The sequence below is a fragment of the Barbus barbus genome (assembly GCF_936440315.1).
Source record: "Barbus barbus genome assembly, chromosome: 10".
Classification (NCBI taxonomy): Eukaryota; Metazoa; Chordata; class Actinopteri; order Cypriniformes; family Cyprinidae; genus Barbus; species Barbus barbus.
Genome location: NC_136738.1, coordinates 777,022 through 802,945, shown reverse-complemented (window position 1 = coordinate 802,945; position 25,924 = coordinate 777,022). Strand labels below are relative to the sequence as shown.

General features: G+C 38.1%; 2 protein-coding genes across 3 annotated transcripts; one reads left to right on the top strand and one right to left on the bottom strand.

Moving 5' to 3' along the window:
* Window positions 1–1,092: 1,092 nt before the first annotated feature.
* Window positions 1,093–20,303, bottom strand: parp4 (poly (ADP-ribose) polymerase family, member 4). Of its 2 annotated transcripts, XM_079427359.1 has the most exons (35): window positions 20,264–20,303; window positions 20,043–20,157; window positions 19,562–19,701; window positions 17,464–17,659; window positions 16,579–16,693; window positions 16,363–16,441; window positions 15,023–15,121; window positions 14,761–14,919; window positions 14,113–14,250; window positions 13,867–14,025; window positions 13,277–13,428; window positions 13,048–13,179; window positions 12,298–12,396; window positions 11,989–12,172; window positions 11,741–11,882; window positions 10,290–10,432; window positions 9,698–9,829; window positions 9,439–9,525; window positions 9,185–9,349; window positions 9,054–9,097; window positions 8,685–8,763; window positions 8,468–8,605; window positions 8,137–8,344; window positions 7,251–7,321; window positions 6,983–7,170; window positions 6,794–6,893; window positions 6,506–6,676; window positions 5,371–5,451; window positions 5,203–5,283; window positions 5,010–5,105; window positions 4,508–4,651; window positions 3,395–4,396; window positions 3,204–3,306; window positions 1,716–1,848; window positions 1,093–1,632 (listed from the first exon to the last, which is right to left on the bottom strand). In XM_079427359.1, exons 3-35 carry the CDS (start codon window positions 19,685–19,687, stop codon window positions 1,431–1,433), a joined length of 5,148 nt encoding a protein of 1,715 aa, XP_079283485.1. In that variant the 5' UTR covers window positions 19,688–19,701; window positions 20,043–20,157; window positions 20,264–20,303; the 3' UTR covers window positions 1,093–1,430. The 2 variants fall into 2 exon arrangements, with proteins under 2 accessions (XP_079283485.1, XP_079283484.1); XM_079427358.1 differs by lacking the exon at window positions 20,264–20,303 and having other exon boundaries at window positions 19,943–20,050.
* Window positions 20,304–20,385: 82 nt separating this feature from the next.
* LOC306876000 (calcium homeostasis modulator protein 5-like) lies at window positions 20,386–23,670 on the top strand. Its single transcript, XM_079426884.1, has 2 exons — window positions 20,386–20,976; window positions 22,181–23,670. Exons 1-2 carry the CDS (start codon window positions 20,506–20,508, stop codon window positions 22,505–22,507), a joined length of 798 nt encoding a protein of 265 aa, XP_079283010.1. The 5' UTR covers window positions 20,386–20,505; the 3' UTR covers window positions 22,508–23,670.
* The last annotated feature ends 2,254 nt before the right edge of the window (window positions 23,671–25,924 follow it).

Below are 25,924 nucleotides of genomic sequence, written 5' to 3'. Positions count from 1 at the left end.
ATTCTTTTTTCTATTCTATCTGTTTTATTTTTATTTATCATAACAAAAAATTTAAAAACTTGCATATCATTGCTCTTTTGTTGATTTTGATTGCTTCGCTTTGGATAAAAGCGTCTGATAAAAGACGAAATGGAAATGTAAGTCTATGCTCACCAAATGTTTGTCAGGTGTTAATGCTCAGTAATATTAATATTTATTTAATAGTAATATTTCTTGAGATGAAGAAAAAACAGCTAGGACAGGGAAAGCTCTGGCTTCGTGTGGATGTGGCCTAAATGACACCTTCATGTGGTGTAGTGGTACATGTACTTTCTTGTTATCTTACAGTGGATAAATCTCAGTGACGTGTTTATGCTTTGTGCCTTTGAGTATATTATATCCAATGAAATATCCTCTTGTAAGCCTTGAATCTAATCTTGCTTCTTATTGTGAGTGTTGTCTTTATAATTTCCATCCAATATATAATTAGGTAACCCCACTAACTTTGTGGGGAAAATATTTCCAATAATGAGAGTCAAATATGAAATATTTTTGTATATGTCTTTTTTTTTAACAAATGTTAGCAACTGCATAAAAATGCCCTTGATAACCAAGTGTGGCAGTTGTGTTTTAAGGCTCGGGGTAATTATAGAGCTAATTTTTTGCACCTAGGATTTAAACCAAACCAAAGTTTCAAGTAGATATTTTCCCAGTCATCTGTGAAACCAAAATATAACTTTCTTTTCCACTGTCTAGACGTCAGACCAAAATTTGATCCTCTTACTCGCCTTTGGATAAAGCAATGTGAGAGTAAGCACATGCATACAGTATTTTATTTATTTTCTGCATTCACTAATAAATATATCATATTTTTTGCAAGCCTTTGCAAAGTTGTTGGGGTGAGACTATATACACACACACACACACACACACACACACAGCAACATAACACCAAAAGTATACTTTCCTATTTTTAGTTTAAAAGAACTACACTAATAGCACACTTGAATAAACTTGTTTTTTGTAAGGGTGACTGTGTTTGTCCTTGAGATGCTAATGTGTACTTTATTTTATTTTAATATATTTTAAAAAGAAAGCACATACACACAACAAAACATTTCACAAATGTAATTTTATGTTTTAAATGATAAAACAACATACTGCATCATATTCATAGATAACGTGATACTACAGATGTGTGTTGCTCTGCTAGGACATCTGTGTGAACTTGAGAAGAAATGAGTTCATACATTCACTAAATATCAGCGACAAGTGATTGAACAAATGTCTAGTTTTGGGGGAAAAGCTATCAAGAAAAGGGCACTTGTTTTGATATTTCCTTTCTAATGCAATACAATTTGAACATTTTAATACAGTTTTGAGAGCACTTTAAAGCTCTATAAGCTCAATATTTGTTTTAATATTAAGCAAGTAAGCAGCAGCTCCAGTTTCTACATGACTAATACATCCATACGTCTCTCCAGCACAGGTTTGAGAGGGGAATATGGGTGTGGAGAATCACAGCCCAATAGTTGGCGCGTAGATGATTCCCAATCCCGGCCGATCTCCAGCCTGCTGCACACACACGGATACTGTCTGTCTGTCCGGGCGGCCCAGGCCACGGCCCTCTTCACTGCCTCCCAGTACATCGGTCTGAATGGAGAAGAGCACAGAAGATTATGGATCTAAAAACACAAGAGTCAATCACTACACCGCATGCGGACGTGTGCTGGTACCTGGGCTCCTGGGACTCTTTTAGTCGGAGGAGAGACTCGAGCAGCCGTCCCTCTTCCAGCTTCTTCACCCGGATCAGCTGCAGCACCAGCAGAGTCGCCACCAGCCGCAGAATTTCAGCATGAGCCTTCACACCTGACACACAAAACATGAGACTGATTAACTGATTCTGACTCACAGACTGTGTCTGAAAATTAAAGATCTGATTATTTTAAACTATATTCAGATTCAGCCTGATGCATATTGCACTTTAAACTGCAAAGCACGTTCTCATTCTAGCAAGATCTGGGTCAATATCACTGTAGGGTGCCTTTTGGTGTCCTGTACATAACTCATTTGCTATGATAACATAAAAATCACTATGAAAGGGTGTGCTATATTAAGTTTTTATATTCATAACAAAAGCATAACTTGGCTCTTTAGATACATTTTCTAGATTTTTTTAGTTTTGTGTAAGAGGATGCATGCTATTTTGCTATGTCCCATGCACTGCTCATTGAATTTGAATGATAGTAGATACTGGCAAATCATAAAATTTAAAAAATATATATATCCTATTAATATTTTGTTAAATAAGAGATTACTCAATTTGAGTGTATTGATCATTTGGTAATAAAAACTATATTTTTATTTAATAAAAAAGACGAGTTTGTCCATGTCCCTTGAATGGTTGTCCACCCTGTCATATTGGGGAATCCGCCCCTTTAAGAAAAGGCCGTCCCCTTTAGTGACATCAGGGCAACAGATTTTGGTGGAATTTCAACAGCTGAAGTGAATAAGTTGTTTACTTTTCAATTGACAAATTTTCTTCATCTGAGTTTGCTTACTTGCTTTGTCAAAGCTTAACATGTCCACCCTGTCGGCATAAAATATGCCAGAAGTGATTAGAATACAGTATCTTCAAAATATGCACGTTTAAATATACCAAATTCTCTTCAACAACCAGATGAAATATTTAGCTTGTCACAGTTTGTTGTAAACTAATATGCTAATTTAAACTCAAAATGTCCACCCTGTCGGCCTCTTAGACTCGATAGAATGGACATAAACATGGCAGGGTGGACATAGCATTATAAACTAAAATGAATGGGGGGGGGGGGGGGGGGGTATATTAATGTGATTGAGGATGTAATTATATCATTTTTTTTAATAACCCTGTTTAGTAAAGGGACATCATACCTTTCAGAAAATATATTTTGCATCTTAATTTAGCAATGAAAACATATTTAACAGTAATATATATTTATATTTATTTATTTTTTGGAGTATTGTGAGGGTTGAGAAGCACTCTATGGTGATATTGACCCATCTACTATGATTGGCTGGTGTAACACAGTAAAAACACACACGTGTTTTTCTCAGTTTGTCTGGAAACAGTTGTGTTCACAAGGTACATATGGCACCTAAATGGCAATATGAACAACTGTCTAAATGGGCAGTTCTTGCAATATGGACAAGACCAGCAACAGGCATTTAAAAAATCGTCTTACCTAAGGAACGGATGCCTTTCTCTTGAAGGAAGACATTTGCAAAAAAGTCAACGTCCAGGTTAAGGAAGCTGCTCAGCCTGTCAGTGCACTCCCAGTATCCATCCTATATCCAAACACATCGCAGGTGTTCATATTCCCTCACACATTTACATACTATATAAAATCTACTGTATTAAATCATGTGTAAACACCTCATGTTGAAGTTCAAACAGCTCATTCCAGGCCACTTCTCGGACTCGTCGTAGTCTCCGTGACTTTCCCCGTGCTATAACATGTGAGGAACCAGAACCCAAACACTTGGGTTGTTTGAGGGAACCACCAAAGCCACCAGATGCAGTGAGAGAGCGTGGTGGAGACACTGCAGGTTTAGCAATGACCAAACCATCCAATGTCTTCCTGAAAGAATATGTTCCCGACCTGCGAAAAATAGCAAGAGGGGGAGCAGGGCTTGGAGTCATGGACGTGACATGCTGAGATGCGAGAAGATGAGGAGGATCTGCACAGACAGGAGGATTTAAGGAATAAAGCTCAGTGGCAAACTCTGTGGCAGAGGAACCGATTGCACACGTTTCTGTAAGGGAATCATGGCATTCTATCAAATCCAGTGATTCAAAATGAGGAAGATCAGAGGGAGGAGGCTCATAGGAGGAAAGCGGGGGAGACGGGGGAGCGGGACGCCTTTTCATCAAGAGGTCAGTTCTGGACATCATGGCATCAGCAGGAGGTAAAATCCGGCGAATATTGGGGAGACATTCCGCTGAGAGAGGAGCAGACATATAGTATGGAACCTGGGAGGCAGCTGGAGGGCGAAGCCTGTCACTCATGGAGGCACCACCACGAGGAAAAGATGGAGGAGGAGAACGGAGAACTTCCACTTGTATTTCGCATCGATGAGTGGCTTTAGGAATGGGAGCAGCCTCTAATGCACCAAGCTCAGTGGCGGGGCGAGGGGGAGGCATTGCACTCATTTTTTTCAGACAGCGTCTGGAAACATTACTGCTACCTTCAAAACGTGAAGGACGCCAGGAGCTACTGGAGCTAGGACGAGGAAAAGAGCAAACTGCAGATCTTTCTTTTCTAAACTTTTCAATATTTTCATAGTCATGCTCTAAATCATCATCAAAATCAGCTGCTATACAAGAACTCGGGAGATCTTCAGATGTGGAGCTACTGAGCCATTCCTGTAAATCCATCTGAAAAAAATTAAAATCACTGTTGTAAATACTAGAAGCCGAATGATGTCAACATTTAGATATTTATATTATCACTACATTACAGCTTTAATAGACAGATTTTGTTGTTACCCTAACATCATCATCTTCAGAACTACTAATATGCGCAGCCTTCAGCTTCTCTTCAGTCCAGCCCATATATGGCAAAATATCCACATCCTCCTCTGATATGATTTTAGGAATATCTGTGAATCCAGTGTCAAGCTCATTTTTTTTCTGCAAAGAGCAAATGAGGGTATTTTTAATTGTCATTCAGTTTAAAATGGTACACAGAAATTAATTCATTAATTCAATTACTTTGATTCTACCTTTTTGTGAAAAAAGTGATTCCCTGTGTGTACAGATGTTACTTTTTTTATTTTCAATATTAAACAATTAACTTATGTGCGAACTATTTATTATAATGGCGTGACTGACTAGATACAAAACATTGGTAACACTTTCTATGAAGCCCATATTTATAACATTATAAGGGTAAGGAGAGTGGCGGCGATGGGAATACCCTTATAATGTATTATAAATATGGGCTGCACAGACATGTATTTTTAGATCCTTAAATTAGCAGCAATCATACCCTCTCTTCAATGGCGACAAAGCTTGTGAACTGGGACAAGATGGAGAACTCTTTACTGAGCTCAATGATGTAGGACTTCATCTCTGCTTTCTTCCCCTGATAAAGAGATAAAAAAAACGGCAAGTAAAGGTCTGCTGTTATATATAATCTGCCAGTTATATAAAAAATATAATCGTGCAGCCAAATATTGTACCTCGTGTTCTGCCTCACTGTTAGCTAGAATGCCATCTTCATAGTCTCTGATGATCGCTCTTGCTGTTAATTTGTGAAGGAACTGCACACACACACACAACTCTTCAAACGCCTGATAAACAATTGATAACGTTTCAGATTATATGAAGTATTTAAGATGCTCACTCACATTTCCCTTTGACTTTTGTAGTTCTGTGGTGGAAACCATTGTTTTGATCTCTTGTCCACTCAAATCACCAAACAGTGTGGCCTAAATGAATAAATATTACACAATTCAAAACAAATCAACGCACAAATAACTGGGCAATTCAGCTAAAATGTACTAATCTTGATTGTTATCTTGATAAACCTTGCTGTTTAAAAAAATTCAGTTAAAGTCTAGTTAAAAATAATTAAGGCATGTTTTGCACACTGCTGGTTACTAAATAAAAAATTATATGAAGAATGATATTTCATTATTTTAATTTATTATATGCACCAATCATGGGACTGGAACTGGAAAATTGCATAAAACATTTCTGAACAGCACTGCATGCCACTGGCAACAATATAAAAGTTATCTGTAAAAAACATCAGTATTTAGCCACAGTACATATATTTTTACTGAAATATTTTGATTCTTGATACTTCTACATCCAGTCTTCATACACATTTTTCAGTGATTAAGCAAATTAATTGTTGATTTGGAGTTTTGAATCAATTCAATGAAACAGTTTGAACTGATTAACAAAAATTAATAAAAACATAGCAACCCAATCTGTAACACTGAAGAAACACAACATTTACCACTACATTCATGATGTTGCCTAATTTTTATTGTGAATATTCAATATATGGCCTAGGGGTGTGCGATATGACCAAAATCTTATATAATGATATGAGTCATTTTACATCACAATAACAATATATAGAGGTAAGAGATTTTCTCTCACTGTTGTTTGATTAATATGAATGGCAGGCAGACGAATATTGGACAGCTTCCTCTTTAAGACCGAAGTCTGGATCCAATATATTGATACTGTATAAGTGTTTTCTTTTCCAGCTGTTTACTCTCTCTTAAGACCTAAATCACTGTTTTAAAACTGCAGTGCTTAAAAATGCATGCCCATGCTACAGATGTAGTCCCTCGTTTAGGAACGAGCTCCTGGTTTGGTGGCGTGTAAGATTGCAGTCAACCAGAAGATGAAAAACGTTTTATTTCGTCCATCCGATATATATCGTCATATCGCACAGCCCTAATATGACCCATTCCTAATAACAACTGCAATTAATAACAATGCAGTTTTTAAGTAAAGCCTGTCTACCTGAGTGCAGTGTGGCACAAGTCCGTATACGAGAGTGTGACAGTCACTGAAGAGAGCGTGAAGCTGTGAGGGGGCTTGAACAGGAGGCAGCGCTCTGGGATTAAACTGCTGCCACTTCACTGCCACTGATCTGCAGCCTGGAGACTCCATACGCTGAACCTGAGCGCGCACCTGAAATTACCCACAAATCTCTTCAACTCAAGCCTCAGACTCAAGCCTGGCCCATATTGCAAAGATAATGTTTCCTTTCAAGTTATTAAAAACAATACAATAATGTGTGTGATTCACCTTCTCTGCCCAAGTGTGTTTCATCTTTGTGTCAAAAAATTCATATGTTCCTCCACCTGCCTGAGCTAAAGCTCTGAGCATATGACGATTAGCTGTCAAGCTAGACAAACACAAACACAATCAAACTGTATGTTCAGAAATTCGTTAAAAAATAAAGGAGAAACATAAAGAGATGTGTTCAAGGCAGACCCGAGTCCGCAGGTGAAGAGGCGCGTGTGGCAGGAGTTTTCTCGGACCAGCTGTAGGGTCAGAGGCTGGTTCTGAACATGTCCATCAGAGAGCAGCAGCATGTTCCTCGCTCCCCGGCAGGGAGGCAGCAGACTCAGGCTCCGGAGAGGCCGCCACAGATCAGTGCTGCCACCAGAGCCGCCACACGACTGAAGAGAGGACAAATGCAATGATACGCAAAGAAACTGAGATTCAGAACCATCTTTAAACATGTGTAAACTTTACTCACCATAATAAATTTTCTGGCTGCTTCAGATGCCTCATCTAAAGGCACTGGTGCCGGAAAAGCTTCCCTGTAATCTGTAAAAATGCACACATTTACCCATAATGCTTTACTAAAGTAACAGGGAAATGAAAATGTCCACAAGATGACAATATCAGACAGTTTCAGTGAGCAGTAACCAGTCGACCCGGATTACTTCTTACCCGAACCCGATGTGCATCAATTTATTTATTTTTTTAAAAGAAAGACCCGACCCGAAACAGACCCAATGAAAGTAGACCCGAGTCCGACCCGACCCGATGGCATTTATTTTCGAACCTGACTGGACTCGAATATAAACGCCATTGATGTGTGCACAGCCTGCAACCCCGCAGTCAGTCAGGATAAAAACCTTGCTGTCCTGCTGACTGATTACTTTTGTTCATTTATTTACTTATTTATTATTACTTTATATTTTTGCCTGTCTGATAGATACATGTTATTTCTGAGTTCGGCTTTCAATTGTGACCGGATCTGAAAAACGTAATAGCTTGATAAAAAAACAAATCGATATAAATTGTGTATTTAACAACATTATTTACCTAATCTCCGGTGAAGAGCTTCTGCATACAAAAAATGAAAAGCCCTGCATGAACAGTAGATTTTCCTAATCTCATATGGATTTCAAGGTTACAAACATAGGCTATGTTCCTTTTCTACGTGCATTTCTCAAATGAACTTGTTCGCATCCAGTATGGTGTAAAATAATTTGGGTCTTATCGGGTCCATTTGAAAACAAAAAAGCTAATTTATTTTAAAATAAATTGCTATACAGTCCGAGGCACTCATAGAAGTTTTGGACCCGAACCCCAAGTTTTCAGATCCAAGTGGACCCGTGAAGACCTCTACTAACCAGTGCTGAAAGAGATGATGTTGATCTTCACTGAGCGGTCCAGAGATTTGAGGACTTGAAGGGCAATCCTGCGGGCGTTCAGCATGGCGTCTCCCCGCATCGACATGGAGGAGTCCAGAAGAATGACCACATCGCTCACACTGGACGGACCTCCAGAGCCGGACACCCCGCTTGACTTAAAGTCTGGATAAAACACCAGCATGCAAGCCTGCAGGGATCAGATCCGCATCAGTGTTCATTTTTGTCAGGGAGCGTAATATGGAAAGTGTCAATCTTTGTGTGCAATAACCATGAAAGACAGGAAAACAGATTAGAGTGATCATTTCTTTACCTGACTATCTTTATCCGGATGGTTCTCGACCCACATCCTGGGCATGTGGATATTAGAAAGACTGAAGGACACCTGTAACCCTTCAGATCCCAGAGTCTGTCCCGGTAATGTGCTGATCACTGCCTTACAGTCTGTCCTCTGAACAGACAAAACAATAATACTGTTAATATAGGCTACTTCACGTTAGTAAGACGATGCACCAAAGTGTGTTACTAACCTTGGTTTTGATAAGGTGTGAAGAGCTCAAGTTGATGATCTCATAAGGCATTTCAATGGACATAGACAAAGAAAACTCCCTGAAGAAAGAGAGGGAACAAAAGAGTTGAATATTGAAAAGAGATTGAAAATGTTTTAGCAAAACCATTCACTAAACAGAACAATGCAACAACCTTGTAACCAACTAGACCAGGTGCTACTGTATATAAAGCTTGATGTTATGAAGGATAAAGGTTAAATGTTAAATGATGTTACACATGGTTTGCTACATGAAATAATTGGCTTTTATATTGTTGCTCATCAGCAGGTGCGTTTTAAGTTAATCTTGAATGAATTTCCCCGTGGATTCTCCAGTATTTGGGATTCTCACCCCTTTGACTGAAGCTCCGTCACACCAATCTTTTCCACAGTGGCCTGAAATGCAACACAGGTGTCAGTCAAAACGCTAACAATCAGCAGACCAAACAGGATTTTAAATACAGTGACAAAAGAGCGTCGTACCTGAGTTGTCTGATTAAGGGCGGCTCTCTGTTGCCATGGTGCCACGCTGCCAGACAGTGAGAAGACTATAGAGCCTGATCTGACCACCAGCTCAGTGATGAACGTCACCTTGATCAAAACTGTGGCTCCAGGAGGAAGATTCCCCACGCTGATAGTAAATACATCCTGCCTCACATAAACACATGACCTTAAAGAAACCTTCTGATACATTACCACACACACACATGAGCTCCAGATCAGTTACAGTAACTCACAGGTGCATCCTGGTCCATCAGGTAGGCTCCGTGACCTTTCTTTATAGCTTGCTTGTACTCCTTACGAGCCTGCTCCTTTTCCTTTACCTACAGGACAAAACATTGACTTCTATGTTAGACTAAAAGTAGACTTTCCTATTTTTAGTTTAAAAGAAGTATACTAATTGCACACTTGAATAAACTTCTTTTCTTTTTATACTGATGAGAAAGAGGTTGAAAAAGCAGAGACTGCATTTGACAAATTCTGAATGACTCTCACCTTTCCAATGACGTGTTTTCCATTGATAAAGGCTTCAAATCCACACACTGCTGCCGTCTCCTCCAGTGGAAAGACATACTTCGCCTCAATGGGAACAGCACTCTGGTTTGTGTAGGTCTGAAATATGATGACCTGGTGGAAGTGGAGAGAAAGTTAAGGATGTGGTTAGAGTTGGGAATTATACAGTAATAATCTGGATCTATAGCTGTGGCAAAATGTAAGCCAAAATAATTAAACTAAAAGAAAAACACAAATCCAAGACACAAGATGGTTTAATCTGTGTCTGTCTTTTAGTTTGTTCATGCTTTCTGCTTTAATTTGGAAGTTCTTATGTATGTACGCCCGTGGTCTGATTGTGTCCATCCCTGTTTTGTTCTAGTTCTAGTTAATTAAGCTGTTTTGTATATAATTTAGTTATTTTAGTTTGATTGCATATCTTTAAATTGCACTTCCATATGTGAAAGCCTTTTATAATATTTTTTGACTTGTTTTTTTTCAGTTTATAAAAAGCGTGTTTAACATTTAAGAGAAACAATGATACTTTGACAGCTCTTCTCTCACATACTAGCAGTCCACAGCTGTAGTATCATACCTGACACAGCAGGTCCATCAGCTTGCACCTCACATTGACAGCCTGTAGAGGAAGTTTCTGACCGCTGCTGTCCAGCAAACCTGCGTTCATCTCCTCCAGAGGATTCTTAGTGGACTCCAAACCCTCACTGTCATCACTGGACACTAAAGAAACACAGAGCATCAGATATCTCTGAGGAATCTAGCGCTCCACCATGTAAAAACTGTTATTATTAGGGATTGTTAATTTAACACAAATGTAATTATTTAATTTTAAAGAACACAATTAATTCAATCCTATCCTATGTAAATTCTAAAATGGTTTGCTTTATTTTTGCAAATATCAATAAATTGAGGTGTATTGTGATTAATTAATTTAATTAAAAATGTTGATCAATTTGACAGATTAAAACAGATTCCTCCACATATAAAAGCTGGTAATAGTCTCTCTCTCAGCATGTCCTGTTCACTAAACTTCAGTCTCACGTAGCCAGACCTTCAGACTGACGGCAGAAAGTCTGGAAACCTTGGCCGCTTTGAATGGCCAAGGCCCGCCCAAGAGACCACATGACTGACAGGTAAAGCAACCAATCACATTTCGTTTTTTGCTGTGTCATGTTTAGGGATGTGGAAATGTCGCCACAATAACAGACCAGTGTGCCCAGAGTCTATGCATGAATCATACATATTTACATATTACATAGTTACATATTTCACTTCAGATTTTCACATATTTTTGAAAATCCAGCGTTTAGGTGATCCTGATAAGCGCTCATCGTCACAGTTGTAAACACAGCATCTTTGTTACCAGATGGAACATTAAAGAACGCGACATATACGTCTCCCAGAAATCCTGTTTAATTTAACCAATCCAATGTCGACTTCAAAACTCCTGATGTCACGAATCCTGTCCATGGACTTCCATCCGCTTGCCACCAGAGGTCGCTCTTCCGTTACACTGACTCTCACAATACACAGACTGTTACATATCACTCCAGACTACATTTCCCATGTTCCATTGCACTGATTGGACTCACCAGCTGTAACAAATCACACACACACTATTTAACACCCAAATCGTCTTGCCTTGTCTGTTTCTTTTCCTGCGTTCTGATTCTAGCCTGTGTATCTTGGATTAACTGTGTGCCTGGCCCTGTTTTGGATACTGTTTGCCCCAGCCCGGACTATTGCTCGTGTTTACGGATTAACCCTTTTGTCAAGCCCACTGAATATTGTTAGCCGTCGACCGACCACGCCTGTTTTGGATTATTCTCTTACCTTGCCCTCAATATACCAGTTTGCCATTGTTTGAACCATGCCTGTTATGTCTCTGCAAGCCTGCAGATGGATCCGAACGTCTCATGCCCTGATCATTCCGTAACACCTGAAGTGTTTCCAATTTTGTGTGCCATATGGATCAGACATTTAGCCAACGGTCCGTGGGCGTGACGACTGAGACTAAACTTTACTCACAGATATCAGGTGTTGTGTCTGTGAGCTCCACAGAGGTGTTGATTTGAGGCTGGAACTCTTTTAACTCGTCTCCCTTCAGACTGTACTGCACCACATACTTCAGTCTGATCTGCTCTGTGTTATAGACCACAAACTCATCATCCTGTCAAAGATAAACACACACACACACACACACACACACACAAATGCACATCAGATCCCAAAAACACAAGCAGAATATTTAAGCACACAGGAAATGAGCAAAGCACCTCAAATTCAGAGAGTCTGTTGGGAGAGCGTTGGACTCCATGAACACTGTGGTAGCCGTCAGGAGCACAAGTCAGAGTGGTGTCTTTCTTCAGCAGGTCCTTACACCGACCCAGAGCCACTTCACACACCAACAGCAGCCGAGAGCCGTCAGTCTCACTGGGCTTGGAGTATTTCACACTAGTCCTTTAACACAGAGAAGAAACCTGCTGACTGGCTAAAATCTCCAGTTGTCATCATGAAAATGGATTCACATTATCAATAAATTTGTTATATTAATCGATGACTGAGTAATGCTAAAAACAACTGACTTCAGAGAGTCACTGAAGTAGATTCCTCCTCCGAGATTCCCGATATCCGTCCTCTCAATTCCATGCTGTTCGACTCCAACCCTGGGCAGCAGCAGACCTCTATAAACAATGTTTAAAACATTTAAATGTACAAATTTAAATTCACTTGGTGCATTCATTTTCATTTATTTAGATTTTAATATCAGCCAGAAGAAACTTGATTCAGCCACGTGCAGTGTGTCTGTCTTCACTCACCCCACCACAGTATATGTGACCCTGGAGCACAAAACCAGTCTGTATATTTGTAGTAATAGCTAAATATGCATTGCACGAGTCAAAATTATAGATTTTTCTTTTATGCCAAAAATCATTAGGACATTAAGTAAAGATCATGTTCCATGAAGATATTTAGTAAATTTCCTACTGTAAATATATCAAAAGTTAATTTTTGATTAGTAATATGCATTGCTAAGAACTTCATTTGAACAACTTTAAAGGAGATTTTCTCAATATTTAGATTTTTTTGCATCCTCAGATTCCAGATTTTCAAATAGTTGAATCTCAGCCAAATATTGTCTGATCCTAACAAACCATACATCAATGGAAAGATTATTTATTCAGCTTTCAGATCATGTATAAATCTCAATTGACCCTTATGACTGGTTTTGTGGTCCAGGGTCACATATATGGTATGTGACAGACATACTGTAAGTGTGTGTGCTGTTTTGTCATTGCATGTAAACAAAGGTTTTTTTAAGAATGAGCTCTAACCGTGACAGTATTCCAACAAAACTGCTGGGACTAGAGGAGTGGAGGAGGGGTTTAATGTTGCCTAAATCCTCCATAAACATCTGAAGCTCCACCCCTCTGCTGACACGCAGTATCTGCTGAATCTGAACAGGCCTGTAGTCGATACAAGATTATCATAATTATTTGAAGACATACTCTGAAATATATTCATGTTTGAACTTCAGACCACAGTCAGCACAATCATGTTTACCTGTCCTGAAGAAGTTGAGAGACAACATGAAACTCAGAGTTTTGTGGTGGAACGACCTCAATGCTGCACCTCAGAGCTCGATACTTTCCCAGAGACGAGGGCGAGGGGCTTCCCAGAGTGGCCTCGCTCACATTTACAATATCTCTGATCAGCTGCAGACCACAGAAGAGATACAAGAGTGAAAAGGTCAGATCTGCACTGTTGAATTAAAAAGGCAAATTCATCTACCAAAATCTTCAAATGTGAAGGAATTTCACTCAGTATTTGATTTTAAAGCATTTAAACAGTGAAATCATTGTATTACAGTAATTAAAAAATCTATGTATTAATTAGTAATGAACTATTTATATAACAGACAATGATTTTTAAGAATAATGAGAATTACAAAACAACAAAAAGTAAAACCGTCCAGTAACAAAAACACGAAGAAACTCATGAAAATAATATTATTATACCAAAATCTTAATGATCCTAAATAATGATGTACAAATTAACTCAACTCATGATGTGATGAGAGCAGTTTATTATCATTTAGAAATTTTGAAGCAAAAAGAGTGGTCTGACTTTGTTATCTTTCTGAAAGCTGATACCTGACAAAGGTCCAGTTTCTGAGACACAAGCTTGTGTTTGGACGGAGGGTCTGTCATTCTGAGGGGCAGAAGAGTGTTGACCTCCTCCAGCAGGGCTTTGACTTCATCCTCTTTCTCAGTCTTCTGTGCCTGCAGTAACAATCCCTCCACCCTGCTCACCTGCAGCAGCACAGAGCCAACAAACACAGCGTTAAACACAGCAGATTCCTGTCAGCTTCTCTACTGATGATCTAAGCTCATTCTCACATCATTGAGGCTGATTCTGGAGACAGGGACGGTCAGGATGTTATTAAGGGAACCGAGAGCTTCAGTCCAAACCAGCTCCACAAAGACACCAACGTCCTGAGACAATGTGCTGCAGTTCAGCTTCTCCTCCAACAGCAGCTGCCAATCAAAAGAGTGAGCAATTACGTCTAGGGCTGGATATCGTTCAAAGATTTCCGATACCGATACCTTGACATTGATACTGGTTCCTGAACGCAACTTTTTTTCGATACCAATTTTCTGAAATCAATTTAAACAAGATGACATTATCTAAAAAAAAAAAAAAAATTCTTTCAGCTTACTGACATTTAAAAAAAGACTCAAAGACTCAAAAAAATATATCCAACACAAAAGATCAGTGCAAATAGTTGTAATAAAGCTCAAATAGTTTTCAGTTTACACATCTGTTGGGCTGATGCTCACTGATGTTGATGAGATTAACCCCTTAGGTATTGAATTTTGATACCGAACGACAAGACGTTTTTCGACACTCGATGGTATCGAGGCAATTTGGTCGGCACCTAAAAAGTATCGAACTCGATACCCAGCCCTAATTACTTCACAGCCATTACTCACATGTTATACATATATCAAATAAATAAAAACAGATCTGTGTTGTGTGTATCTAACCTGCTGAAGGCTGTAGGATGCCAAGCGGTCAACCTCAGGGGGAAGTGTGTGTGTCTTTGTGAATCCCTCGGTCTCCATCTCCTTCATCAGCTGCAGATATGCTTCCACAGCATCTTCAGACGTCACGCAGAACACAAGCTTGTCCTGAACCACTGCGGTCTATAGCGAGAGAGATAGAGTCCATCACTGTCACCACAAGACAAATTCAGCATCTGTGTCACCATTTATGATCCAGATATAACAACATTCAGGATGATCAAACCTCAGATTCATGCAAGACTGAACACAACACGCGATACTGCTGGCCTGCTCGGCCTTTGGCACTCTGCAGCTCCAGAACAGACAGAGTCTTGGGTTTGACCTGAAACACAAAAACACTTGCAGATATCAAAAACACATTCAAACAGTGGTGGGCACTAATAGAATCAAGAACGTGTTAAAGGGGTCATATGATGATCTTTAAAATTATTTGGTGTAACAGAATATGTTGACATGCTTTAATGTTCAAAAAACACATTATTTTTCAAATACTGCACATTATTGTAGTTCCTCTATGCCCCGCCTCTCTCAAACGCATCGTTTTCTACAAAGTCCCTCCTTCCAACAAACATAGTCTGCTCTGATTGGCCAACTGACCCAGTGCATTGTGATTGGCCAAACAATACAAGCACGCTTCGGAAATGTAACGTCCCTTTCCATAATCGCGAGATTCAGCTTTCAAAGTAAATATAAAGACAGTTAATAATGTCCTTAGTTTTACCATCAGTTCAAGCCCGAGAGGGGAACAGAGTCGCGTGACAGACATAATGATGATGCTCATGTTTGCAAACAAGCTGCGATTAAGACGATTTCTGATGGGCTGTACACTCCACTGTGATGTGACCCTGTCTCTCTCTTTCACACACACACACACACACACGCACACACACACACACGATGCGCAAAACTCCACATTTGAACAGTCAATAGCAAATACTTAAACTAATAACAAAACATACTTACAGTCGCTGATTCAGAAGCACCAGATTGTCAGAGCAAAGTCAGAATGACCTCCTCTCCTAGGTTCACGAAACAGTCGTCCATAAAATGCGTTGCACAAATTCGAACATCTGGGTTGTGCTGTTCTGTTGTAAGTAATCTTAATGATTCCTAAATGCATCTGCTTTCAGAAGGCCAAATAAAGTGCTTTTGCTTTCTCCTAGAAACACACAGCGTCTCCCTGACACGGCTGCATCAACACTACTGCTGTTACTGAAACCATGCCTTCTGTCTTTGCGTGAACATTTGGGCAGCATCACGCAAATATTTCCACATCATGACGCAGACATGTGGGGTGTGTTTGAACGAGCCGTTTTAGGGGGTGTGGACGAGTGTTAACTTTTATAAAGTATATTTGGTTTTGAGACTTTAGTCTTTGAAACTTCAGGAATATTATCTATGCACAATCAGCTTGTAACACTCCAAAGAGAAAGGAATACTTGAAATCGCATCATATGACCCCTTTAAATGGGTCATCATACTTACATTTTTCACTATTTATTTTATTTTACCCCCTGATGTCCACTAATAATTTTATTGTGATTGATGCATGAAGTCACTCACCCTCTCAAAAACCGAATACTTGGCCACTTGAAAATATGAAGGAAATTCAGGCAGGTCATGGTCACCTTCTTTGTAAACTCTGCATAGAGTAAATGAAAAGATGCAGTCAGGTAAACAAGCACATCTAAACAGGACAAGTGCTGCAGAAACTGATTAAAAAAACAAAAACTGTTGAACAAATTCAAGAACTGACAATGACAAAAAACAAGAGCGCACCTGAACCTGCCAGGACGGGGTCCACCCTTCTGAAGAATCTCAGCTTCAGTCTTTGGGAGTTCTGGGTGACCCTTGAACGTCTCTTTTCTTGGTATGTGTGTCGACACTTTTATATCTTTATGGTGAAAAACAACAATGTCATCAGTGCCACGAAAATACATGGTTTAATCTCACTTAATGCTCTCATAACCCAAATATAATGTCAAATACATTTCTCAACAAAAATGTACTGCAACACATGACCAAACATATTCAAACACAGAACCAAACACACCCAATGTCAACAAATAAAACTAATCTGGCTGTGACACTCCCATCTGTTCTGTACCTTTGACCTCCTTTCACATCTGATGCAATTAAACCTTACAGGATCACTTTAGACAAACAACTGACATCTGTTCTGCTGAAGAGAGACTAAAATACATTCACAAGGCAGTGCTTGTTTGGCAGCCAGTCTGAGAAAGTGCTTTGAATAAAAACCTAAACCAGGTTTCTAGATCACAGTGTGCCAACTCTTAGGAAAAAGAAGTTTATTCAAGTGTGCTATTAGTATACTTTATAATATACTTTAGTTTTATGTACTTATCAGAAATAGACTTAAAATGGCATTTAAGTATACTTAAAAGTTTACATTTATATACTAGAAAGTGGGCCAATTTAGTCCCAAGGAGCATTGAAATAGTACACTTACAACTATAGCCTACTACTAGTACACTGATATTTGCATACTTACTACATTTAGTATACTTTCAAATATACTTAAACTTTACTTAAGTATACTTAATAAAATAAACCTGAAATACACTACTTTTTGGCAAAGGCAGTTTTCTAGATCACAGTGTGCTAATACAAGCACAGAAACTAGCAGTCTTCATGAACTCCTACCTGAAGGAGGGAGGAATTGAGAGGAGGGATATGGCAGCTGTGGGGTCAAACTATGCTCCGTCAAAGGCAGGAGATGCCCTTGGTCCAGACAGCTCCACACATACTGCGTCCCGACCACTGGGATCTGCAGCTTCTGGATGCTGCGCTGCCGGTTACTGCTCAGATCATTCACACTGCTAGTGACTACAAAAGAGCACTGGAGGAGATAAACGGAGGTCAGAAGAGAGACTGCAGCTCTGTAGTGACTCAGTACAATCCTTCCAAAGTTGCGAATTTAACTTGTGCGCAAAATTGGAATATTGCATAAAACATTTGCGCACAAGCACCGTTTCCATCAAACGAGTCAAAGAGGACAACATTGTCACTTCCTGATAAACTGACACTATAAATCCCTAAGAAAAGTATGAGAAGCTACTGAATATAATAATTTTCATATATAATAAATTACTTGCGCCACAGAGCGAGCGGAAGAAACAATGAACGCGGCCATTGCTATCGGAGGTGGATGCTGCTGTTTGTGAACGCTGTTGTGTAACAGTTCTGGGAGGCAATTATACAGAAATACTTTGATGACAGACTTTGTTCAGGCGTTTCAGAATGACCATAACCAGATGCTGTGGAATGACATCGGTCTGCTGGTTAGTCAGGTTTCGCCGTCCCATAGAGCAAAGTCATATGACTTTTTTGATGCGCTTGGAGGAATTTATTCGCAAAATGCATTTCCATCTCCCATCATTATTTGCATTAACCCTTTTTCGCACAAGTCAAAAACCACCTCAAGTGAGCGTAAAAATATTTTTGCGAATTAGGGCATTTTTATTCGAAATTCTGTGTTTCCATTACTTGTTTCTGAAAATGCACACAAAAGCAGGGTGATGGAAGATGAACATTAATTCTAAAAATGCGCATAAAAAACTTATTTGCTCGACTAAGTAGAATACATTTCTTATCCGTTGAGAAAGCATGCGACGGAACACTTTTACCGAATAAATTCCTTATTGCGCATTTAAAAAGACACGTGACTTGCAATAGGACATAATAGGTGTGTTCGACTTGAAGCGGCGCTGCGCAGATGATCAGTGTATCTGCTCGCTCTGAAGCTCTTTATTGTATATACACAAATTATTATATACAGTGCATTCTCCTACTGCAGATTTTTTTTCTTCTTTGTGATATTTAGCGGAAGTTAATCAGGAAGTGACGATTTTGTTCTCTTCAACTCACAGGATGGAAACGATGCTTTATTCGCAAATGGTTTATGCGATATTCCAATTTTGCAAAGTTCCAAATTTTAATTCGTAACTTTGGATGGAAACATTCTGTTAGTGCTTATTTATCTATCTATATATATATATATATATATATATATAAAGCATTATTGGTAGGCTACCTTTCATAAAGGCACGGCCCCCTCTAAGCTTACGCTTAGTTTTTGGCACAATCAGGAACAGCTGATCGGAGAGAACGGGTAAGGGTGTAGCTGCTCAGAAATGTAAAGTGGGGCAAGCCCATTTAGGGATTTAAAAACAAATATAAGAATTTTAAATTGAATCCTAAAATGTACAGACAGCCAGTGAAGCGAAGCTAAAATGGGGAAAAAAAGGCTTTTCCCATAGTGTCTTTAGACAAGACGCAGTACTCGGCCGTATCTCAGGGAACCGAGGTCATGGTAGTAACGTTTTCCTTTTTAGAGCTATCCAAAATCAAAGACAAAACAGGTTATATATGAGATTTATTATGGATTTTATCATATAACAAAACATCAGACAGTATCAGCATTGGCTGAGTGATACTCTGGGGTGGTGTACTATCAATATTCGTTCATTCATTCATTAATTTATTCATTATTGACAGAGAAACTGGCTTAATAAATGAATGCCCGAGATTTACTCGCTATTACCGCAGCGCAGCACAAGATCAGGTGGCGGCTAGAGCCTGTTTTTTAGAGTGGGGCATGTTCCTGTTGCAGGAACTAACAGAAAACCACAACTGTTAGTAGTTGCACCTTTGAAAACCAATTTCTTGCCTATATCTAAATAATCATTTGCTTTTAGACAGAGACAGAAAGGTAGTTATTAGAAAGAAAATGAGCACGTACCTCTTTGTTGATGACATAAGAGATGTTTCCTCCATTCTCCAGAAGAGCTAATCTCAGCTTATTCTTCTCTTTAAAAGGCAGGTTCTTCACATCTAACACCACAGTACAGTTTTCAAACACCGTCATGATGCCAGCGGTGTCTAAACATGCCGAGAAAACAGAGAAAGACACGAAAGCTACAGTAAATAACTATCATATGATAAACACCACTGTATTTCCGTATCACCACAAACAATAGCCCACACATACAAGATAACTCCACTATTCATTAAATAAATCAGACCGCTTAATACATATACTGATATATAGCTAAATGAAAGAAATCAAATGAACTTTCTTTTGACAAATTAATGAAATACTCGGATATAATGCAAATCCTACTGCAGTGTTGTGCTGTCAAAGCAGATGTTACCGCGGACAAAGTCAGAGTCGAGTGACAAGTTTAGGTTTTAAGAAAATACATGAAGAAGTAAGGACCTACCCTGCGGTGTAAAATCCGGTAAAAGTGCTTCCTGACTCGTTCATCCAGTAAACACACGCCTCCCGGAGATAAAACACCCGACGGGCTCCATCCAGTGGTCTAAACACAGCTTCCTCTGTGTAAACACACACACATTTTATATTTAATTCATTTTCTCATTTCTACACCAGGTTATTTCTGTTTAAGACTTAAACAACTAAAATAGAAGCATAACACGTGACCTAAACGCATGTCATACATATCCTTCCAGTAAATGCATGCAAACACAGCATCCCTCCAACCAGAGCTTCTGTTGTGGGATAATCCCAGTGATCCCTCCCTTTCCTCTGCCCCATCCACTGAGGAGACGAAGCAGCGGATATCACGGAGGTCGTGTTACAATGTTGCGATTTCTCTCAATCCGCGGTGCTTTATAGCAGCATCGGTCTCTGTTGCATGGGTTTCGTTAAGCATTCTTGCAGATATGTCTCGGCACGCGGTCTTTTCGACTTATGTACTCAGAAATGTGCCCATCAGGACAGCTGTCATAGTCATGGCCATGCTTATCTTCTTCAAATATGTGTTCACATGCCCTTGCACAACTCCCGAGGAAACTGTCCTGCACTGCTGGCTCTACCTGTGCCTGCCGATAGGCATCCTGTTCTTCTCGATGATCCTCATGGACGCTCGGCTCCTGAAGATGTGCAGGTGCTGCTGTTATCACCCAGAGCGTCGTGGACAGGAGGGCAGGTATTACTGCGCTGTTATTTGGAAACACCTGCTCAATGTCTTTTATGCGGCGTCGCTGTGGATAATCGTTGCATTTATAGACGGGGACTGGTACGTGTGCGTGCGGAGCGTTAATGTGACCGGTACCGGGGAACAAATCGCGTGCAAGGATCTACCGACTCCACGAGAAGCAGAGACTCTAAGAAAATATGACAGCGAATCACGGGTAAATCTTCTATACTGCCTTTTATCAGTTCTATAACTATCCTACATCTCTCCCTCTATTTTCTTCATTCTGCGATAGTATCTGTCGTAAAGAAATAAAACGCTGTCCCTTAATGAGAAATCAGATTTGCCCACCTTTATAAAGGTGCAATGAATAAAAATCCCCTGGTAGCTAGAACACCATTGCACATGCTTATGTGGATTTTCTTTAAATCACCTTACTACACTGTAAAAAAAAAAAAAAAAGTTAAGCCAATTTAAAAGCTTCAGCTGATGTTTGAGTTTTCATTTTTTTAGGAAATTTCTCAACTTTTTGTTGTATAAACTTAAAACAAGAAGTTGAGAAAACTCAAAAGTCTGCTGAAGCTGGTTGCCTTAAACTTTAAACTTGCCCAACTTTCTTTTTTTTTACAGTGTATAATCACTGCTAAAATAGGCCTACCATAACACTAAAGCATGGTTGTTACTAGCAATAAAACACTGCTAATTCGCCATTAACTATCACCGTCATCAAAAATGTGTTTGTGTGATGCTTAAAATATGCTAAAAATGTCAAGATTGAATTTTGCATTATTTATATTATAATATAGTATAGTATATATCGCCTATTTAGCAATATTTAGATTTATAGATATATATTTTCAGCTTTCATTTTAATTTAAGTTTAAATTTGTCATGTGTTTTTGTTATTTTATATTGACTAGTTTTAATTTTTCTGTTTAGCTGTCTTTTAGTAACTTTTAGTTTTTAATATTTCTTTAATATTGTTATTTTAAAGATTTAAGTTTGACATTTTTATTTTATTTTAAGATACCAAAACAATTTTAGTTTTAATTCTTTCAATTTTAGTAATTTTAATGATTACCTTTGTTATTATTTTTGTTGTTGTTGTTGTTGTTTTAGTTAACAGTAATTGCACACTGGTCTGAAACATGATGCAGAATTGCCACCGTTAATTTTTAGAGTAATATTTAGATTGCACTTACATTAATAGACATCTTTACCAATTCAGTGTGCATGTTTTCCAGCTTTTTTAGGTTTATGAATCTTACCTTTGTAAATTTAATGAAAAGCATCAGGATTTCACTGAAATGAACTTGTGAAAATGGTGTATTGTATTTATTCTTCGCTCATTTTATATTATATTCTGCACTGGCCTGTGCTACTTCTCATATTTTCATTCATCTGTTTTTTTCTTCTTCTAGGTAATTGGCCTAATTCTTATTCTTGGCCTTTCATTTTTGTTGACGATAAGTTCATCTCTCATGACCCAATGGAAGCCGTATTATAAATCGCTCTATGAGGTTTATGTGGAGCGGGAGACTTCAGCCATTCTGGAGGACAAACTACATGAAAAAGCTGTGGAGAGAGCCAAGCATATCAGCGAGCATTCCCTGAGGAACTTTCCAAATCCACACATGAACATTCAGGGTGATGCTCATCATGCTCAGTATCAACAGTTAGGGAACACTGAAGAAGACGTGTGGCACAAAATATCAGACCCAGCCCTACATTTAATGGAGTTGCCATAGGCAATGTGAACTTTATGCCTGCTTCCTGCATCTTGCCAAAGGAATAGTGTTTTCACATTTATTTGCATATTCTAATGCAGTTTTAATAATTGTGGGTTTATTTTCTGTTTAATACTGAGGTACAAGCTAACTGTTACAATATTGCATTCAATATGTGTCCCTGGAGCACAAAAGCAGTCTTAAGTCGCTGGGGTATATATGTAGAGATATCCAACAATTCATTGTATGGGTCAAAAATTATCAATTTTTCTTTTATGCCAAAAACTATTAGGATATTAAGTAAAGATCATGTTCCATGAAGATATTTTGTACATTTCCTACCGTAAATATATCAAAACTTCATTTTTTATTAGTAATATGCATTGCTAAGAACTTCATTTGAACAACTTTAAAGGAGATTTTCTCAATATTTAGATTTTTTTGCTCCCTCAGATTCCAGATTTTCAAATAGTTGTATCTCAGACAAATATTGTCCTATCATAACAAACCATACATCAATGGAAATATTATTTATACAGGTTTCAGATGATGTATAAATCTAAATTTCGAAAAATTGACCCTCATGTTTTGTGGTCCAGGGTCACATATTGTAAAAAATGCTATCCAAGAGGTTCAATGGAACGCTGAATAAAATACTGAGGTGCTAAGGAGGTTCGTGTGTGAGTATACACATCTGTTCAAAAGTTTCAGTCTGTAAGATTTTTATCTTTTGAAAAATAATATTTTTATGAAGCATGCATGCATTAAATAAATAAAAAACGACAAAAAGACATTTATAAAATTACAAAAGTTTCTATTTCAAATAAATTCTGTTTTAAACTTTGTATTCATCGACCCCTTAAAAATATTTCACAGTTTCCACAAAGATATTAAGCATCCCAGCTGTTTTGAAGATTGATGATAATAATCAGAAATGTTTCCTGAGCAGCAAATCAGCACATTAGAATGATTTCTGAAGGATCACGTGACACTGAAGACTTCGCTATAGTTCTGATCGAATGAATGCATCCTCGGTGAGTGGAAGAGACTTCTTTCAAATCATACCAGCCCCAAACTTTTGAATGATATTGTGTGCAGTTATTGTTACAATAAGAATTTCAGATCCAATGCACAATAAGAAGAAAGAAAAGTGAATTCTTTATACAAAAAGCTTTACAGTTTACAAAAAAAAAAAATTATTCTAAAAATAATTGACTATGCACTCAGTTTTTTTTTTTTTTGCCACAATATATGAGCAAAATTAAAAGGGCCGAAAATATAACATTCTTCTTTTTTTCTTCTTTTTTTGTAAACAAAGTTTTGTAAAAATGATTGCATTGTTTACTCTATTAAAGACCATTGGAATAGATTCTATTAACTCTTTTGGATTAGCTTGTACTGAGCTGGAGTGAAGAAGTCAATTGAGGCAAGTGTTTTCTATAATTAATTTTTTTCTATAATTGATTATATTAATAAAAAAATTTATATATTTAAAAATAATCCTTTAGAATATAAAGTTATACCTGTATGTATATGAATGATAATTATTTGTGAGCTTTAAGATTCTCTTCCGGCTCTCTTCACAGTACAATTCTTCTATTGAGCTCATCACTGTTGTGCATGACTTGCATCTGCTGAAACACAACTGCTTGAGTTCATTCAGGTCAGTCTGCTTTAAAATATAGCTGAAGTTTGTTCAAGTATAGGTGGACAAATGTGATTGTTTGGGGGCTTTATTGTTGTGGAACCAATTATATGTATTATAGCGTGATGGTCATATTGCATTTTTTATGAACCACATGTTTTAATTGTTTTAATATGAATAAACATTTTTGATATTTGGTATCCCAGTCCATGAATATTGAAGTATTTATCATATGTGTAATGGTGAAGGTCAGTTAAAAGAAGAATAGATGAAAGGGGTGTATACTCTGCAGTTCCTCCATCCCACCACACGAGGCTCCTCCTCACCAGTGTTACACATTCACTTTTGTTTTATAAAACACACTGTAAGTAGTTATGCATGTGTGTTGAGAAGCCAAAGCTGTTCTGCTGTATTTTTGTCTGGCTGATTTGTAGACTGTTTTGATAGATGGCTCTAGCTAAAGCTCAAGGCCATGATGAGTCCTGCAGAGTATAAGCTGTGAGCCGTTGTGCCTTTGACCCCGTGTTGCTCCGGAGGGACTGATTCATCAATGCTCTGTGGTTTTATTTGCCTGTTGACATTAATATTGATTTGAATTTGCATAATCTAACTAACTAACAAGATGCTAAACATGGGTTAGATGGTGTCATTTACATGTACACCCTTAACAAAAAGTATACTTATTAAAGTATACTTAAGTAAAGTTCAAGTATATTTGTAAGTATACTTTATGTAGTAAGCATACAAATATCAGTGTACTAGTAGAATACTTGTAAGTGTACTATTTCAATACTCCTTGGGACTAAATTAGCCCACTTTCTAGTGTATAAAAGTATACTTTAAGTATAACAGTAGTACACTTTGAGTACACAACTAGTTTACATCAATGTTTTTAGCTTGTACTGCAACTATACTAAAAGTGAACTTATAGGTATACTGATAGTTTACTCAAATACTTGTGACATTTTTAGCACACTTTGAAGTATAGTCTCAGTAAACTACTAGTTTAGTAGTTTTATACTGCAAGTACACTTGTAAATGTTCTTTAAGTGAACTTTATATCATACTTTAAGTTTACTACTATGTCCCTATTTAGGTATTAATTTGTATATTTTGTTGTATGAATATTTGAACAGAGTACCTTTTAGCACTCGCAGAAAAAAAGGTACAAAAGCTCTCACTGGGGTAGTACCTTTTCAAAAGGTACACCTTTGTACCTCAAGGGTACATATTAGCACCTTAAAGGTACAGTACATATTAGCACCTCCAGCGTACATATTAGCACCTTAAAGGTACAGTACATATTAGCACCTCAAGGGTACATATTAGTATCTTAAAGGTACAGTACATATTAGCACCTTAAAGGTACAGTACATATTAGCACCTTAAAGGTACAGTACATATTAGCACCTTAAAGGTACAGTACATATTAGCACCTCAAGCGTACATATTAGCACCTTAAAGGTACAGTACATATTAGCACCCTTTGAAAAGATACCGCCTCAGTGACAACTTGTATACCTTTTTTCTAAGAGCAAGGGGTAAATAAAATACGAAGATATTTCTTTGAGGGATACTGTCATTGACAAGCTTTTATACTGTTATTATTATTGGAGAGAAGTTTCATGTACACTTTATCTTGAATTTCTACAATAATGTGGAACTAATATCATGTTCTTGTGTGTAAACGTATGTTATTTGCTGTTTTTCCTTCAATAACTACATTTTCAAGGCTGTTTTGAACCTCTGGTAAGATTGAAGTCGTCTTAAAAGGTTTCTTGCAGTCACACATC